Source organism: Arvicola amphibius, chromosome 1 (genome assembly GCF_903992535.2).
Source record: "Arvicola amphibius chromosome 1, mArvAmp1.2, whole genome shotgun sequence".
Taxonomy (NCBI): Eukaryota; Metazoa; Chordata; class Mammalia; order Rodentia; family Cricetidae; genus Arvicola; species Arvicola amphibius.
In genome coordinates this window covers 195,040,535-195,056,804 of record NC_052047.1, presented here as the reverse complement: position 1 = coordinate 195,056,804, position 16,270 = coordinate 195,040,535, and the positions used below count along the sequence as shown (strand labels likewise).

The 16,270-nt window shown below is 48.6% G+C and overlaps 1 protein-coding gene and 1 non-coding gene across 4 annotated transcripts in view; one reads left to right on the top strand and one right to left on the bottom strand.

The window, feature by feature from the left end:
• Window positions 1-776, bottom strand: part of Tcf7l2 (transcription factor 7 like 2) — a 188,196-nt gene extending 187,420 nt beyond the window's left edge. For all 3 annotated transcript variants that reach the window (XM_042056047.1, XM_038318381.1, XM_038318391.1), the window contains exons 1-2: window positions 622-776; window positions 254-378 (exon numbers count right to left, since the gene is read on the bottom strand). In XM_042056047.1, the coding sequence (XP_041911981.1) occupies window positions 254-316 (63 nt within the window). In that variant the 5' untranslated portion in view covers window positions 317-378; window positions 622-776. The remainder of the gene's footprint in view (window positions 1-253; window positions 379-621) is intronic.
• A 4,863-nt stretch (window positions 777-5,639) lies between these two features.
• Trnaa-ggc lies at window positions 5,640-5,712 on the top strand. Its single transcript has one exon. It is a non-coding gene; the product is annotated as a tRNA-Ala (tRNA).
• Window positions 5,713-16,270: the final 10,558 nt, after the last annotated feature.

Here is a 16,270-nt window from a genome sequence, read left to right as displayed (position 1 = left end):
CCATCACCCCAACAGAGCCCTGCCTGGGAAAGAAAGGCTCCCCGAATCGCGAGGCAAGCACAAGGAAAGCCAGAACATGGCGAAGCGCAAACAAACCCAGTCCACAAAAGGCAGAGAAAAAGTTTGGAGAGTTCGGGCCGCGAGGGGGGGAGGGGAGGGGGGAGGGGCGGGGCGGGGGAGGGGCAGGGCATGCGGGGCCGGCGGGCGGGCGGGCGAGCAGGGCGGGCAGGGCGGGGAGCGCGGTGGCACTTACGGTTCGGGCGGTGGGCGAGAGCGATCCGTTGGGGAGGTAGGGGCTCGTCAGGTCGGGGATCATGATGAAGGGGTAGCCGGGATACGGTGGCCCCTTAAAGAGCCCTCCATCTTGCCTCTTGGCCGCTAACATGGCGGGGCGGCGGAGGGGACGGCCGGCGGCCGCGCGGCGCGGGGAGAGAGCGGGAGAAGAAGAAACTTTTTAGCAAGTGTCCCCCCGGAGGGCCCGCGCGCGTCCCCGGGGCCCGGCCGGCGCGGGAACTCGGGTAGGGTGGGTAGGGAGTGGGGCGAGGGTACCCACCAGGCCCGACCCCGAGGAGGGGGGCAAACGCGATCGTTCGGTTTGGGGGCGCGCGGGGGCACACTCACCTTCTTCCAAACTTTCCCGGGATTTATCTCGGAACTTTCGGAGCGAGGCGGAGGCCGTCTTTTCCGCCTTCCCGGAGGGGCGAAGTGGGGAGGGCGAGGGGCAATCGCCGCGCCGAGGGGGTGCGGAGGAGGGAGGGTCGCGGGGAAAGGGGTGCAGAAAAAACACGGTTTACAAGTTTTTGCAGTCAGCAGCCCGGGCAACCGTCCGTGCCGCCCGCCGCCCGCAACCCCGACCCGCCTCGCCTTCCAGCCCCAGTCTCCGAGCCCGGGAACCGGCAGGAACAACCTCGCCAGCCCGAGGGGCTCTTCCTACCTCGGAATCGGAGGAGCTGTTTTGATTCGTCTCTTGATTCATTGACCAGCGACGACTTGACATCGGCTAAATCCCTCTCCGCCGAGGAGTTTTCCGAGTTCTTCTCCTCCTGCTCGCCCTCGTCTTTGAAGGAGATCAGTTCGTCGTTAGCGCCTAGGTCATCTCCTCCACCGCCGTTCAGCTGCGGCATTTTTTTTCACCCACCAGCAGCAATTTTGGAAGAAAAATGAAGGAGAAAGAAAAGCAAAAAAAAAAAGTTTTGCAAGCCCCCAAAAAAATATTGCAAGAAAAGACGAGTCCAAGGTTAACTTTTTTCCTTCTTTGGGGTCTTTCTCTCCTGGGGAGGGGAAAAGAGGGGAGGAGGGGGAGGGGAAGGGGGAGATCTTCTGCACGCGTGAGTTTGGATTTCTTTTTTCTCTCGTTCCCAAGGATCCGATCAATGTGCAAAAAATAATAAATAAAAACGGGGGTTAAAAAAAAACAACAACAACAAGTCAGATATAAGAGCAAAGGGGGGGGAAAGCCGAAGACACCGAAGGAGCTCGTGCCGCTCGGATTTGAGTGAGTTGAAGTTAGACTGAGCTTTTCAGTTCAAAGGCGGCGCTGATTGACAGATAGAAAAAGGGGGATCGAAATCCGGAGGAACGGAGTAGTCTGGGAGCGGAGATTATTGACAGGCGAGAGGAACAACACTCGCCTTAATGAGATGCATGGGGCGGGGCGAGCCCGGTGACGTGTGCATAAATAAACAGCCGGGGTGGGCGGGGCGGGGGCGGCCAACAATGATCCTTTGGGGCGCCGGGAGAGCGAGCGGGGCGGGCCGGGGCCGCGGGAGGCGAGCGGGTGCGGCCTGTGCGCACTGCGCGAGCTGGGGCGCCCAGACGGTGCGGGCCTCGCTCCTGGAGGGGGCGGGTTCCGAAAGACACTGCCGGACCGGGAAGCGGAAGGGGAAGGGGGTGGCAACTGAGTCCGGAATCTGAGCCCGGGAAGGCGGAAGGAAAGCCCACTTGGGGGGCGGGGATGGGGAGAGGCCCAGAAAAAGTATTAGCCAGAAGTCTCGAGGATGGGGACCAATAGGGGAGGGAGGATTGTGGGACATGGGGACAGGGTGCTCAATGGTTAATCCCGCAGAGAAGTCGGACGCCCTGGGGCGGGATAAGACACAACTGGTCCAAAATGCTCACCCCTCTCCTCTGAGAAAACCTGGGGAAGCTGAGGGGCTGGGCCAGGAACATTCAAGGAGGCTAACCCACAAGGGCTCCCCTCCCTTTTTGTTTAATGACAGTGAGTCACGTCATTAAATGTAAAGACCCACTCGGTTTAAATATGCCAAGAAGGCGTTTTATCCAAAAAACAATACTTTAGGTTTGTCTGGGGTTCTAAAAATATCCTTAAGGGGAATGTAAAGTTGTTGGTTTGGGGTTTTCTTTTCTTTTCTCTCTCTTTTTTTTTAAACTGACGTTGGAAGTAGGAAGTGATGTAGGATCCAAAGTCCGTTCTGACTTTGGAGGTGAAAAGTTTGGGCGTTAACAGCGCCAGGGAAAATAAAAGTGAAAGTTCACCCAGCCCTGGGGATGAGTGGGACTGCAGTTTTTCTCCCAGGGGGTCTGAGAGGAAATGCCCAGAAGCTGTAGGTGTTGACCGCCCTGGCCTGAGACAGGCACCAAAGCTGGCCTAGAAGCCCTTGGGGAGGAGGGAGGAGGCCCAGAATTCTGAGACAGGTATTTGTTGATTATTAGGCTCCGGGAGGGCAAACTGATTTGTTATGAAATGGGGAAGAAAATTATGTTAAAGGAGAAAGACAGATTCCCAAACAATGTTCCTGGATGGTAGAGTGAGCAGGGTCCTTTCCTTGTAATTATACAGTGAGAAGTGAACTGGGAATTTCAAGGTGAAAGGGAAGCCCCCATCCCCCCCCCCCCCCAAAGAAAGAAAGAATAGGAATTGTCCATTTACTATTAGGTGTGATGTATTACCGGGGTCCACCAAAGCATTAAATTAGCCCACCCTCCCCCCTTTAAAAAACGCATCTGTTTGTAGATTTTCCAAAAGTAACCAATTTGCTGTGTAATATTTAGAGAGTTAGGGGTTTCAACAAAACTGTTCTACAGGCTCAGGCCTCAGAAAGAAGACAACTGAAAATAATGATACTGAGATTGACAAGGCTGGCGAATTCCCCTGCACCGGAAAGAAAAAAATCCCAGGCACATTAGCACACTAAAGCGGAAGATGCAGGCAAAATAAGGATGGGATGGGGGAGGCAGACAGACCACCATCCCACCAGCTCCCAACCTCCATATTCATCAGAAACCCAGAAGTGGAGGGAGAAAGAGGCAGGAAAAAAAAATAATAAAACAAGACAAATGTGTACATTTCATTGGGCGGATTGCATGGGACACAGAGTGGAGGGCTAATTAGTCTCAGCAGGTAGGACTAACCTTCAGACTTCCTAACTAAATAAGACAGCGGGCACAGTCTAAGAGGAGAGTGGAGACAGGAAGGGGAATATTTCAAGATACAAAGTACAGACGCTAAGCATGAAGCGCAGCCCTGTCTTGAGTCCATGGACAGACAGCTGATGCCCTTCCTAGATCTTTCCTCTGGATACCGTTAGCGTCCACATCCAGCACAATACCGCTGCGGCTTTTCCACACTTGCTAACTGCTACCTCTACAACTTGTACCGTACAGACTATGCCAAGGTCGGTCTGGAGCCTGTTGACATAAATGGGACGCTTCTACAGTGAGGTCTGCGTTCAATGAACAAGTCTTTGTCCCGTAGGATGGGGGTTCTTTTTGGATTTTAATCTAAACCCTGATCTGAATCAGGTTTGAGTAGTGAGGTCTTCTGTGTTCCTTAGGGGATTGATTGTACAATAAAAGCTTATGAATATACTTGAAGCTGTTAAAGTGTCATTGTTTTTAACATGCTGCATTTTTGTCACGTGTCAACACTAAGGACTTTCTCCGGTGACCAATACCATCATCTAGTTTGGCACAGCCTTATTTTTCTCTCATAGGGAACCTTTGAATCGTCCCTTAAATCTCCTACTTAATTAAGCAATTAAAAGTTATTCCATAACAAGTCTTGTGCCACATTTAATCTCATTGCATGGTGCTATAAAAAGACTTGGGGGAGAGAAAGCCTCAAGGTCTTGATTGACCTCCAGTCCCTGTTGCTGCTTATAGTGGTTCACAGAAAGGCTGCGGTGGGGAGGGGGGATCAGGGCAAAGCTTGCCACTGGCTGGCAGCAAGGTGAAACAATACTCAAAAAGGAAAAGCCGGGTTGGCTCATCATGTGGACCTGCAGTTTATAGATTTGACAAGAACTCTTTAGACTCCTGCTGGTTCATGTCCAAGCATTGAGGCACCATCTCTCTAAGCCCTGATGACTCTTGGCTTAAATGACCGAATTCTGACCAAATGGCAAAGATAATAAATGCTCAAGAGGGACATCAAACTGGTTCTGATATTCGCTTGAGCCTTGCATGGCATTTGGACATCCTGGTCCTTGCATATGAGAGTAGGCAGAATAGATGGAGATGTTGTGCTTAGCATTTGGTGCCCCTTCCTGGGCCAGCCCAGGTCCCCACGTGCCAGGCTGTCCCACATCCACCCTTTGTCCTCTTTACTCCATGTCTCTCTTCTTGGTCTTGCCTAGGCCTTCCTTCCATTGGCTCTCTCTTTGTGGTTTTAAAATTTTTAATCTGTATACTGCCTTAAAACCTAAGTAATGATCTAGCCCTACGTGACTCAAGTCTGCGAACCTAGCACTCGGGAGGCAGAAGCCTGGTCTACGGAGTAAGTGACAGAAGAGCTAGGTTTGTGTATGAAGAGCCTCACTTAGGAAGTGTGTTACATAAATAAATACGCCTTAAAAGACCAGGTTGCCAAGGAGAGTAGGGTGTGATTTCTAACCATGGGAGTGAGATGGTGGCTGTTGTTTATACCAGTCATCCTCTGGGCCACTGGGGAGAGGGAGTGGGTAAGCAACTGGAATAATAGATTGACCTTAAGCCAAGTCATGTTACCTGTGGCCTCTTTGTCCTACATCACCTGGGGATGAGGTATAGATATTTTCTGTTACATTTTTTATGTTCAAAAGAGCCCATGAGTCTATCATTTTCTTCCAGACTATAGTAATTACCAAAATTTTCTCAGCACCCCAGCAAAGAGAAGCCATAGTAAGAGGCTGGCTTTGTGATACTGGGGTTACAAGGGTGGTTGGCTTGTATCATCTAGAAGCGGGGATTCCATGATGGAGGCAACCCTCAGCTCCTCCAATCACTAGACAAGACTCTATTCAAGAACCTTTGACATCAGCCTATGCGTGCATGAGACCGCATGTGTGTGGATGCATGTGTATTTGTGTGTGTGTTTGTGCACACATGTATATGTGTGTGTTTCTGTTCTTGTTCGACTTTCTCCTTGCAGATCTAGCTTGTAAGATGGGTAATCCTGTCACCCACTGTGTTGGGGCTTATCTTGGCAGGGAGTGTGCTGACTGAGGGAAGAAAAAAAAGCATTTAGAAGTACAAGGAAGCTATAAAGGTGTGCGGGGGAGGGGTTGTTTAGAAGCCAAAGTCCTGATTCCACTGAGAGATCTTTTTGTTTGCTTTTGTCCCATGTGGGTGATGAGCATTCATCTGGAAGTTCAGGAAAGGAAGGCTCCTCCCTTAGCCAACACAGGAGCAGACATCTGGGCTGGGGTGTAGCTCAGTTGGTAGAGTGCTTGCCTGGCGTGCAGGGAGACCTGGGTTCAACTCCCAGCGCTGCATCAGCAAGGAGTGGTGACACCTGCCTGTAGTCCCAACTTCAGGAAGTAGAAGGCAGGTCAAAAGTTCAAGATCATCTTCTGCTAAATAGTGAGTTTAAATCAGTGTGAGATACAGGAGACCTTCCCTAAGATTAGATAGATAGATAGATAGATACATACAGACATACAGACAGACAGACATAGATGACAAACTAGATTAGCCAAGCCTAACAACCTGAGTTCAGATTCCAGAGCCTACGTGGTAGATGGAGAAAATCAACCCTATGAGTTCCCCATGCCCTCCCTTGAGTTCTACCAACTTCCAAAACAACTGACGTGATCTGACTTCTTCATAGTCCATCCAGGTAATAAAGGCACAATGGTGCCCCATGTCCCAGAGACCGGTGGGAAGTGTATACACTTGTTAAGTAACTGTGTCCCCCACATTTGTAAATTGATCATGGCCGCTATAGGTATCTGTGACGAGAGCAGCTGCCAGAAGACATCGGTCCTCTCTAAAGAAACCCCTTTCATCGAGAGGATGCCTTTTAACCCTAATACTATTAGAAAAAGGCCAATAAATGAAACACTTACTGCACAACTTGCTTTATTTTGGGGTGGCATATGATTCCTTTCTTGCCATTGCTAGCAGACGTTTGTTCACTAATTTGCTCCCTAGAAATCTCACTTGCTACAGTTACACGGCCGTGACGTTTCATCGCCCGGAGCCAAGTCTGCATAAGAGCTTCCTTAAGATATACTTACCCTAATGCCAGGCTACAGGAGCCAGGCTGCTTTTGTAACAAACTATTTGTGCTTGCCTGGTATACAGGGCAGAGCCTTCCTTGCAGTCATTGCCATAGGGTAGGTCTAAATGTTTCTGAGCAGCGAAAAAAAAGATGGGGAAAAGGTGAAAAAGTTCCGCGTAAGTTGATCTTGCAGACAGCTTCAGAATGAATAATCGCTTGTGTGGTTAACGTGAAAATGCCAGTGTTTTCTTTTCATTTTCTTTGTGTGAGTTGGGTGTGTGTTTGTGTCAGTGTAGGGATGTGTATGTGGGGGTCAAATGTCACCCTCAAGGGTCATTCCTCAGACTCCATCCACCCTGTTTTTTTTTTTTTTTTTTTTTTTTTTTTTTTTTTTTTGAGACAGGGTCTCTCATTGATCTATAGCTTGCCAACTAGGCGGGCTGGCTTTTGAATAAACTCTAGGGATCCCTGTATCTCCTCTACTTCCCCTGCACTGGGATAACCAGCATGCATCACCATACCCCAATTTTTATGCAGCTGCTGGGAACCCAGACTCAGGTCCTCGTGCTTGGATGGCAAAGATTTCCAGATGATCCCATCACACCCATCTCCCATGCGTTTCCTTTTTCTTTCCTCTTTAAATAAATAAGTAAATGAATGCTTCAATGATCCCATCCTGTATACTGAGTATCTTTGCCCTCCCTAACCCAGTGCCATGTTTAAAAGTGTCTTGCAAATCAAAGCAACTACCACAAAAAAAATGTGGGCACTTTAAATTGAGGCAGACATACCGTCAGCCAGCGTTGAGCAATTTCATAAGGTGGTTTACATGTGTTCAAGGGACAGAGCAGGTGAAATTTCAGAAGACAATGCTATTGTTTCCTTGTAATTTATCTAGGTGTGGGCTGACACACCTGCCTTTGGCCAAGAGCATCATGGGATGAAAGAGGGTGCTGGATCTAAAGAGACTCCTAGACTCAGACTGGGGAAGGTCCCAGGCTTGAGCCTCCTAGGAATTCGTTGCACCACGAGCCCCATGTGTTCAGAGGAAGGATGAAATCATGTTGATTTAATCGCTGGAGTGTGGATCAAAATCAACACCCTTCTCTACTGTAAAATCTCGGTTATCTTCTGTTCATTCAGGGGGTGTGTGGATCATAGTTTCCTAATGAACATCCTTCTGGCTGGGGGAGAGGAGAGAGTGAAATGAGTTCCAGGTCCAGAGTGACTTTGGATCTCAGTACAGACAGCAGCCTGCAGCACAGGGTTCAGCAATGACAGAGCTTGCAGTTGGCTGTCATCTTGAGCAAACTCGGCTTCTTCATAGCCTGAGGGCACACTGTAAAATACCCTGAGCAGGCGAGAAAGCTATTAATCGTTTTCCTTAAAGGGTTCCCAGAGAGCGGAGAGGAGACTGAGTGTTTCTAATTGCACACACACACCACACACACACACACACACACACACACACACACACACGGCACAAACATGACAAAATACTCAATTTTACTCTTTTAATTTAAAAATAAATGATGGGGTCAGTCATGGGGTGAAGCAGGTACTAAGGATGCATGGCTTCTATCACCAAGCACAACACAATGTAACAAAAGAAACAAAGTAACAAATACGTGATGAATTTTCCCCTTCCAGTACCACTGTACCCAAGCTTCCCAACAGGCAAGAATGGGGCAGTCCTAGAAGGGGGGCTTGTCTGCCCATAAGGACAAACAGAGGCAGAGAACAAAACAAACTCCTTCCATTTCCAATAAGGAAACAGGTTCCAGAGACCCCGGTGTCCTGCAGCCACTGAGTGGCTCAGGCCAGGAGTCGAACTCCAGTCTTCCTGGCCCCTGAGCCGAGCTCTGCTTTGTTACTGGACACTGGTCAAGTCAACAACAGAATTGTCCTCGGGATTTTTCTGATACTGGAGAGATGGCTCAATGATTAAGAGCATGGGCTGCTCTTGCTGACGACCCAGGATTAGTGTCCAGCATCCACATGATGGCTCTCAATTGTCTGTAACTCCAGTTTCGGTAGAACTGATGCTCTCTTTCTGGCCTCTGCAGGCACCGGGCACAAGCATGGCACATAAACAAATGTTTCCAAAACATGCATACACGGCAAATACATTTTTTAAATAAATAAATAAAGGATCTTAACAAAAAGAGAAATCTATTCTTTCAAAGGCATTTGTTCCTCCCTTTTTCCTTTTTTTTTTCTGAGGTGCCCAGAGTTCTCTCCCCAGCAAATTCCTGTTTCACCCAATAATATCATTGTTGTTACTAGGACACTGAAGTTTCTCTGCCTTGCCAATCCTTGGAACTTTGGGATGGAAGGAGTCGGTGGTGGGAGGAGGTGGGTTGTCCTTCTCTGCACCTGCTGAGGACTGCTACGTATTTGAAACCCCTACACAGTTGGTCAGTAGTAACTCCCTGTGGTGATCAGAGGCCATGCACAGCTTGGGATTGTTCAATCACCGAGTGGAGTTCTTACCCACATGACATTGAGGTCCCTGGTTGCCATTTTCCAAGCCACACATAAGCAGGGCTGTGGTGGCACATTTTACCAATAAGAGGTCCCAGACATAGTTTTCAAGGACAACCTCCAGCTACAGGCATAAGGTTGGGCCAGGCTGGGCTATGAGAGATCCTGCATTGTTCAATAAATAAACAAAACAAACAAAAACTCCTGCAGAGGTTGGAGGTGGCATTCCCTTCTGTGGGAAACAGCTGCTCTGCCCAGAAGCTCCTGGGGAATGTGAGCTCTTTAGCCTTTGGTTAGCTCATCTCCCCCCTGCCACCCTCCCGCCTTCCTTTTTACCAGTGTTCTTCCAGGCTGGGGGCCTTGGCAGAGATTACCACATGCCTTTGAGACCCTTTTGGGGGTCCCTCTGGTATCAGGTGAGGCAGTAGGTAGAGAACAGCCTGGTATATGGTTTACGTTCCAGTCAGGTGTCTGGAGAAGAGCCCTAGCTTGCCTCAGGACCTACTATGTAGCAAAGGCTGGCCTGGAATCCTGATCCCCTTCCCTCTGCCTCCCAGCTGTTGGTACGGCACCCCCAATGCCACCACACTCAACTTACTAAATTGGTTCTCTATCTGGAAGGGGCTCTCCAGCCTCCTTCCCCACTGGTTGGGAAGTGGAGGGGGTAGTAGCAGAGAAGTCTGGGAGGGTTTGGTGGGATTTTTCTTCAACAAGACCGCATCACTCATGCTGAGAACCCATACTCAGCAGAAGGGGCCTCACCAGCAGGACTGGAAAACCTGTGACCTTGGGCCCGCCCATAAATCACCCCGACTCCTCCTTGCCTATAAAGCGAAGGCGCAGTAACTGCAACTGCGTGTTATCATGACTCAGGGAATGAGCATGTAAAATTAATAGCCCCTTGATTCCTGTAGACTGTGGTTTTCCTAGTGGAGGGCCTCCCTTTCCCTTCTCGCCTCTCCAGAGGCATGGAATGCCAGGACTACCCCAAGACCTGGCCCTGGGAGGCCTGGGTTCTCATCCCTGCTCATCCCCTTCCTGGTAACTTTGTCCAAATGCAGCCACTTGATAACAAGAGAACTCTAGCTCCCCCTGAGTGGACCTTCAAAGACAACAGGCAGGGCCCTCGCTGCAGGAGCCTGATGGCCCCCCTTAAAGGACTGGACTTCAGGAGGGGGCAGTCCCTCAGAGGGTGTCTCCAGCTAAGTCCCTCCCACCAGTTTAGAGCCGTGGGCAACTTTCCAAAGTCCCCAAGGCTCCCTCCTCAATTGGTTAGCCATTGAAGAATGCTCAGCCTTCAGCAAAGACTACCAGCTCTAGGGAGGGAGGTCCCCTCACTCCCATCCCGGCACCAGCTCTCAAGGGAGGCACCTAGGAACATGGCTCCAGCCACATGCATGAGAAAGGAGGAAGTCTCGGTAAAAAAAGGAAGAAGCCAGTCCAAGTCCCAGTGCCCCGTCCCAGGTGGCTCCTGGCTTCTCTGGTCCCAAGGACTTCAGATCCTGGCTCTTGTGATATTGCTACTATTAGGAAAGAAAAAAAATGGAAAAAATGAAGCAAGATTTGATCCGTATCAAATCTCTAGATTTTTATTTAAATCTGTTTATGTTAGGGTGTGGTAGCATGCACCTGCACTCAGCAGGCTGAATGGCAAGTTCAAAGCCCTGGAAGATATAACAATGAGATGGTCTCTAAAACAATTAAAACAGAAACAAGAAGCAAACTCAACGTCTATAAGACTTATAATTCTTTAAGGCAAGTTGGGACGAGACAGGGTCTCATGTAGACAGACTAAACTGACTCCACACTCACTATGTAGGCAGCAGGATAACCACTAAAGCTTGTAATACTCCTTCCTCTGCTTACCCAGGGCTAGTCCACACCTGGTTTATAGGATGCTGGGGATAAACCAGAACTCTAGGTAAGCGCTCTACCAACTGTGCCTATCCTCAGCCCTTTGCTATTTCTAAATAATCGCTTTTGTTAATGTTTCTCTTACACTTATTTTTTTTTTAGTGCCACTGCCTGGCATACCTTTTTTTAAATGTAATTTTTTATTGATTCTTTGGGAATTTTAAGTCATACATCCCAATCCTTCTCATTCCTCAGTCCCTCCATATCTGCCCTTTGACCTTGCAGTGTCCCCCCAAAGGAAATCTATAAAAGAAATATTAGAAATAAAATGAAAATAAAAATATGAATATTAATTAAAACAAACAAAAGAGCAAAAAAACAAAAACCCCACTTCCCTCCTCCATTCTCCCTGCCTCTCTATCCCCTCTTCATCCGTCTGAGTGGCCCTGGGAGCCGCTTTGTGTCATGAAGTCTACTCCTTTGTCCAAACAGTTTTACTGCAATGTTCATGGTGTAATGTGTTGTTGGTCGGATTCAAGTCTGCTGGCTTCTGGTCTGCCATCACTATTGGATCCTCGCTGAGCCTCCTCTTGGGTCTCGGCTGTGGCCCTCAGGTCATGGAGCGCTGTGGGTATGGTTCCCCCAGTACCAGTCCCTTCCCTCACTCCATCAGGTTTATAGATAGGATAGACGTTGGGGAGTAGTGACTCAAAGCCCTGGATATGTGTGCATGGGTGGCCACTGAGTGGTCAGATCACGTATTGGGGTCACCCTCCCCACGTGAGGGGCAGAGCCAGCTCTCCCATGCCAGGATCATTGGGGTTTGCTATTCCAGGGCAGAGGAGGGACCAAGTCAGTTCTCCAGTGATGTGAGGGAGAGCAGCTCTCCCTGGGTAAGTGAGGAGTGAGGCCAGCTCAACACAGCCCTGATACTTCAACACATGGTTCAACACATGATTTACACAGGCCATGGACAGCAATACAGAGCCCAGCTATAGCAGACTATGATCCCAGACATGGCCATTAACAGCAGCTTGGGCCCAGATGTCATCATGGCCCCAGATGGTGGACCAGACTCCAGGCAGTTGCTAGCAGGAGCCAAGGACATTGACATAGATTCTGGCTGCAGAAGGACCATGGATCCAGACATGGCCCTTGGCAGCCGTTCAGGCCCAGAAGACACCATGGCCCTGAGTGGCAGCACAGGCCACTCACATCAGCATGGCCCTGGCAGCAGCAAGTCCCTCAGACACCAACATGGACAATATATCTTTTTAATACTTTTGATTTTAATCTCTTTATGTCTTTACTGTTGTAGGCATTTACTGACAAAATTAGCTTTTTAAAAATTCAGTCTGATAGTCTCTGCCTTTTAATTTGGAGTTTTGACCACTTATATTTAATGTGAATATCAACTGGTTGGGTTTAAATCTTTCATCTTGCTTGTTTTATTTGTCTTATGTTTCCTTTGTTCCTTTTCCCTTAATTTTCTTCTTCCTTTCAATTATTTGAGTATTTTTATGTTTTCATTTTGTCACCTTTGTTGGCTTGCTAGCTAAGAATTGTTTGTTGTGTCATTTGATATTGTTTTAGGATTAACTTTATCATTATCAAATAAAACAATTACATCCTTCTATCCATATAAGAACCTTACTGTGATGTGTTTCTATTTCTTATTACTCAGTCTTTTGTCACTATTATGTAATTTATAAATTTGATATAGAACCAATTTTATGAGCCCAATGCATTGTTTGTAGTTTAGCATAGTCAAATATCTCTGAAATATATTTACCCAAGGAAAATCTGGTGATATAGTTCTTTTTGGGTAGTTGTGAATTTACAACTGCTATAAACTAATATAATTTTTTCTTCTGTTTTCATAGTACTTACTGCATTGGCTTTTAAAAGTCTTTGCTTCACTTATAAGTATGAGACCCTAAGCTGGATCCCCAGAACCCAAGTCAAACAAAAAGTAATAGTATATTCATTCTTATAATCCCAGTGCAAGTGAATTGGAGGCAGGCAGATGCCCATGTCTCTGTGGTCACCTAACCTCGGTGAAGCCAAGGACATGCAGAGACTCTGTCTCAGGAAACAAGGTGGATGGTGCCCAAGCGATGGCATTCCAGGTTGTCCTCTAGCACACGAGCACACACGCACACACATGCAGTCTAAGTCTAGCACGCGAGCACACACGCAAACACACACAGCCTAACACACGAGCACACACGCAAACACACACACACAGCCTAGCACACGAGCATACACGCAAACACACAGTCTAGCACACGACCACACACGCAAACACACACATACAGTCTAGCACACAAGCACACACACACAAACACACACATACAGTCCTTGGGGCAAGGGAGAGGGGCTCAGTGGGTACAGTTTATCACAGCACCAGCATCTGAATGGAAGCATCTGTGACCCCAGTGTTGGTAAGGAGAACAGAGAGCACTAGGGGCCTGCTGGAGAGCCCCCTACAAACTGATGAGCTCCCGATTGAGTGAGAGACACTAGCATTGACATCTGACCTACACACACACACACACACACACACACACACACACACACTTTTCAAAGCAATCATCAGTTTATTTGAGCTGAGGAGCTGAGGATGCAAGCCTTTTCTATACCTCCCTCACCCTAGCCACACACATCTTCTTCCATGGTGATATATTTATTACAACCGAGACATCTGCCCAGGCAGCCTGCTTCCACCCAAGCTTACTCTCTATAACTTCACAGTAAGGTCCTCCCTGGCCCATCTTACAGTCTTACTGTGTAACCCATGCTGCCTCCTACTTCATGATCCTCCTGCCTCAGCTTCCCAGGTGGTGGGATTCATTCTATGACTACGGACAAATGGGTAATGACATGTCTCCAACATTATAATTTCATAAACAGTAACTTCACCGCTCTAAAAATCTGAGCTCCTTCTGCTTCTCCTTCCTTCTCTCCCAAGCCCTGGCAGCTGTTGGTTCTTTCACTGTCTCCATTATCACACCTTTTCCTGGATACCAAACAGCTGGGATTGTATAACGTGTACCCTTTCCCCATTGGCTTCTTATCAAAACAGCTGGAATTGTATAACGTGTACCCTTTCTCCGTTGGCTTCCTTCACTTAGGAGTATGCACTTAGGTTTCTCCCATGTCTTTTTGTGGCCCCATAGCTCTTTTTAAGATTTTTACTTGTTTCATGTGCATGGGTGTTTTGACTGCATGTATATCTGTGCACTGCATATGTACAGTGTCTGCAGAAACCAGAAGAGGGTGTCCGATCCCTTCACTGGAATTACAGATGTTTGTGAGCTACCATGTGGGTGCTGGGAATCAAACACAGGTGCTGTGGAAGAGCAGCCAATGAGTGCTCTTCACTTCTGAGCCTTTTCCCCCACCCTGTTCTTTTCTTCCTATTCGTATCTTTTCATGTTCCTTTTTTTTATTCTATCATGTGGAGGAAGAGACCATAGTTTTGTTTGCCCCCTTTGCCTTCTAAAGTGCGTTCTATATTGCTTGTTTCAAGTTTGCCCAAGTTTTACTAAAGCTGCTACAAGCTATTGAATAAGTCTTTTTGTTGATATTGTTCTTGTCTCCTTTCTTCTTCTTCTTCGTTGCTGCGTGCTTCTTCTGCTTCGGCTTCTTCTCTTCTTAACAGGAGAAGGAGACGAGCGCCGTAAAGGCCTCCGAAGCCTCCTCCTCCTCCTCCTCCCTCCTCCTCCTCCTCCTTCTCCTCCTCTTCTTCCCCTATCCTTCTCCTTCTTCTTCTCTTCTCCTTCTTCGTTTAGCTTGAGTATTGTATGTAGTCCAGGCTGGCCCTGAACTCAGGATCTCACTGTCTGGACTTCTTGAGTTCTGGGATCACAGTCATGTGCCACCACACCTGCCTCTAGAATGGTTTGGATAAAGAAGAAAATGAGATGTCTGCTCTACACAGAAAGCCCACCCAGCATGGGGATTCCTTTAGCCTGCCTGTTCCTCCATCATATGTCCTTAAAGCCGGTCACACTCTGGAGCTCCTCTTCAAAGACAGAAACTTGAGAAGTCTGCTCTACTCTCCTTAGGGCCAGCCTTGAATAAATCGATAGCCTTCCACTAACTTTTGCCTCCCAGGAGTTGGGGAGAGCCTTGTGCAGAACACCCCTCGGATTCCAGCAGTGGAGCGCCCCATTCCTGCCCTGCCTGCTGGGGACCTCCAGGAATTGGGCTCTCATTCCTTTAAGGTGTAGATTCTCTGACTTTTCAAAGTGCACACACATGGGGACACACACACATACATACATGCACATATAGTCACACACACATACATGCACACACGAACTCAAGCACACTCACACAGTGATTGTGTCTCAGTTAAAGAAAACCCTGTGGTCCTCTAGGGTTCCCTCTGGGACAGGCCTCTCCTCTTTGGTATTCTGTTTTGCAAATTCCAGCCCCCTGGGCCTGTCCTTCTGCCCAGTTTTAGGGCTCACCTCAGGGCCTGACAACCACCTTCCTTCTCCCCTCCAGGAAGTAGCAGCAGGTGTCATGGTATTGACTGAGCTTGTTCCTCCTCTCTCCCGGATGGACAATGTTTTGTAGCCTCTGGTTATCCAGTTGTTGGGACAGAAAAATAAGTCTAATACGTCATCCCTTGCCCTTGTTTGTCAGTGGTGAAAGTCTACATGGTTTATGTAATGACCTTGAAACAAGATAAGGGTCATGGGGTATCCATTCCCTTCAGCAGGTTGCCAGAGTGGACCATGTCACACAAACCAAAGTTTAGAAATCTTGCTCAGCACCTCACTCTTCTGGAGCATCCCAGCATTCCCAGGGGCAGAAGGAGCAAGCCTGTGCGTCCCCTCTGGCAGGAGTCTGGGCCGATGAGTAGCTCTGGCAGGTTGCCCTGTTGTAACCCCATCTCTAGCCTTCACGCCCTTCTGGGCTGCCCTCAGACGCTTCTGGTGGGAAGGGCTGCAGATCCTCTGCTGGCTTTGCCCAAACTGCCTGGGGTTGTAATCTCACAGCAGACCTGCTTATTAACCTTTTGTTCCTTTTTCGGGGTCCTTCCTGGAAACACTTCCCATACCTGCTAGACTCCGCCCTTTTCCCTCTCCATAATTAAAGCTCTCACTTCCTGAAGTGGAACATCTGCCCACGCAGGGCCTTGGGGCCCCAGCAGAGCATGTGGGCAAATCCTGGTGTGACGTCACGACAGGCTTCTGCCTCTGACTCCACCTGAAAGCTATGTGTTGGCCCAGTCATCCCCAGCTCTCCAAGTCCGCCCAAGCTCCTATGGCGGCTGGGCTGGGACCAATGAAAGGAAACCACCACCAGCGTTTGCAAGTGGTCTGAGGCCAGGCATTGGTCCACAGTCTCACCATGGCCACTCTAGTCCAAAATTCAGAATTTCCTTCTCTGGGTCTGTGCGGGGTTTGACGCAGCCGTGCCACAAGCAGACATGGCCGTGCCACAAGCAGACATGGCTGTCCATGTTCAGTGCCATGT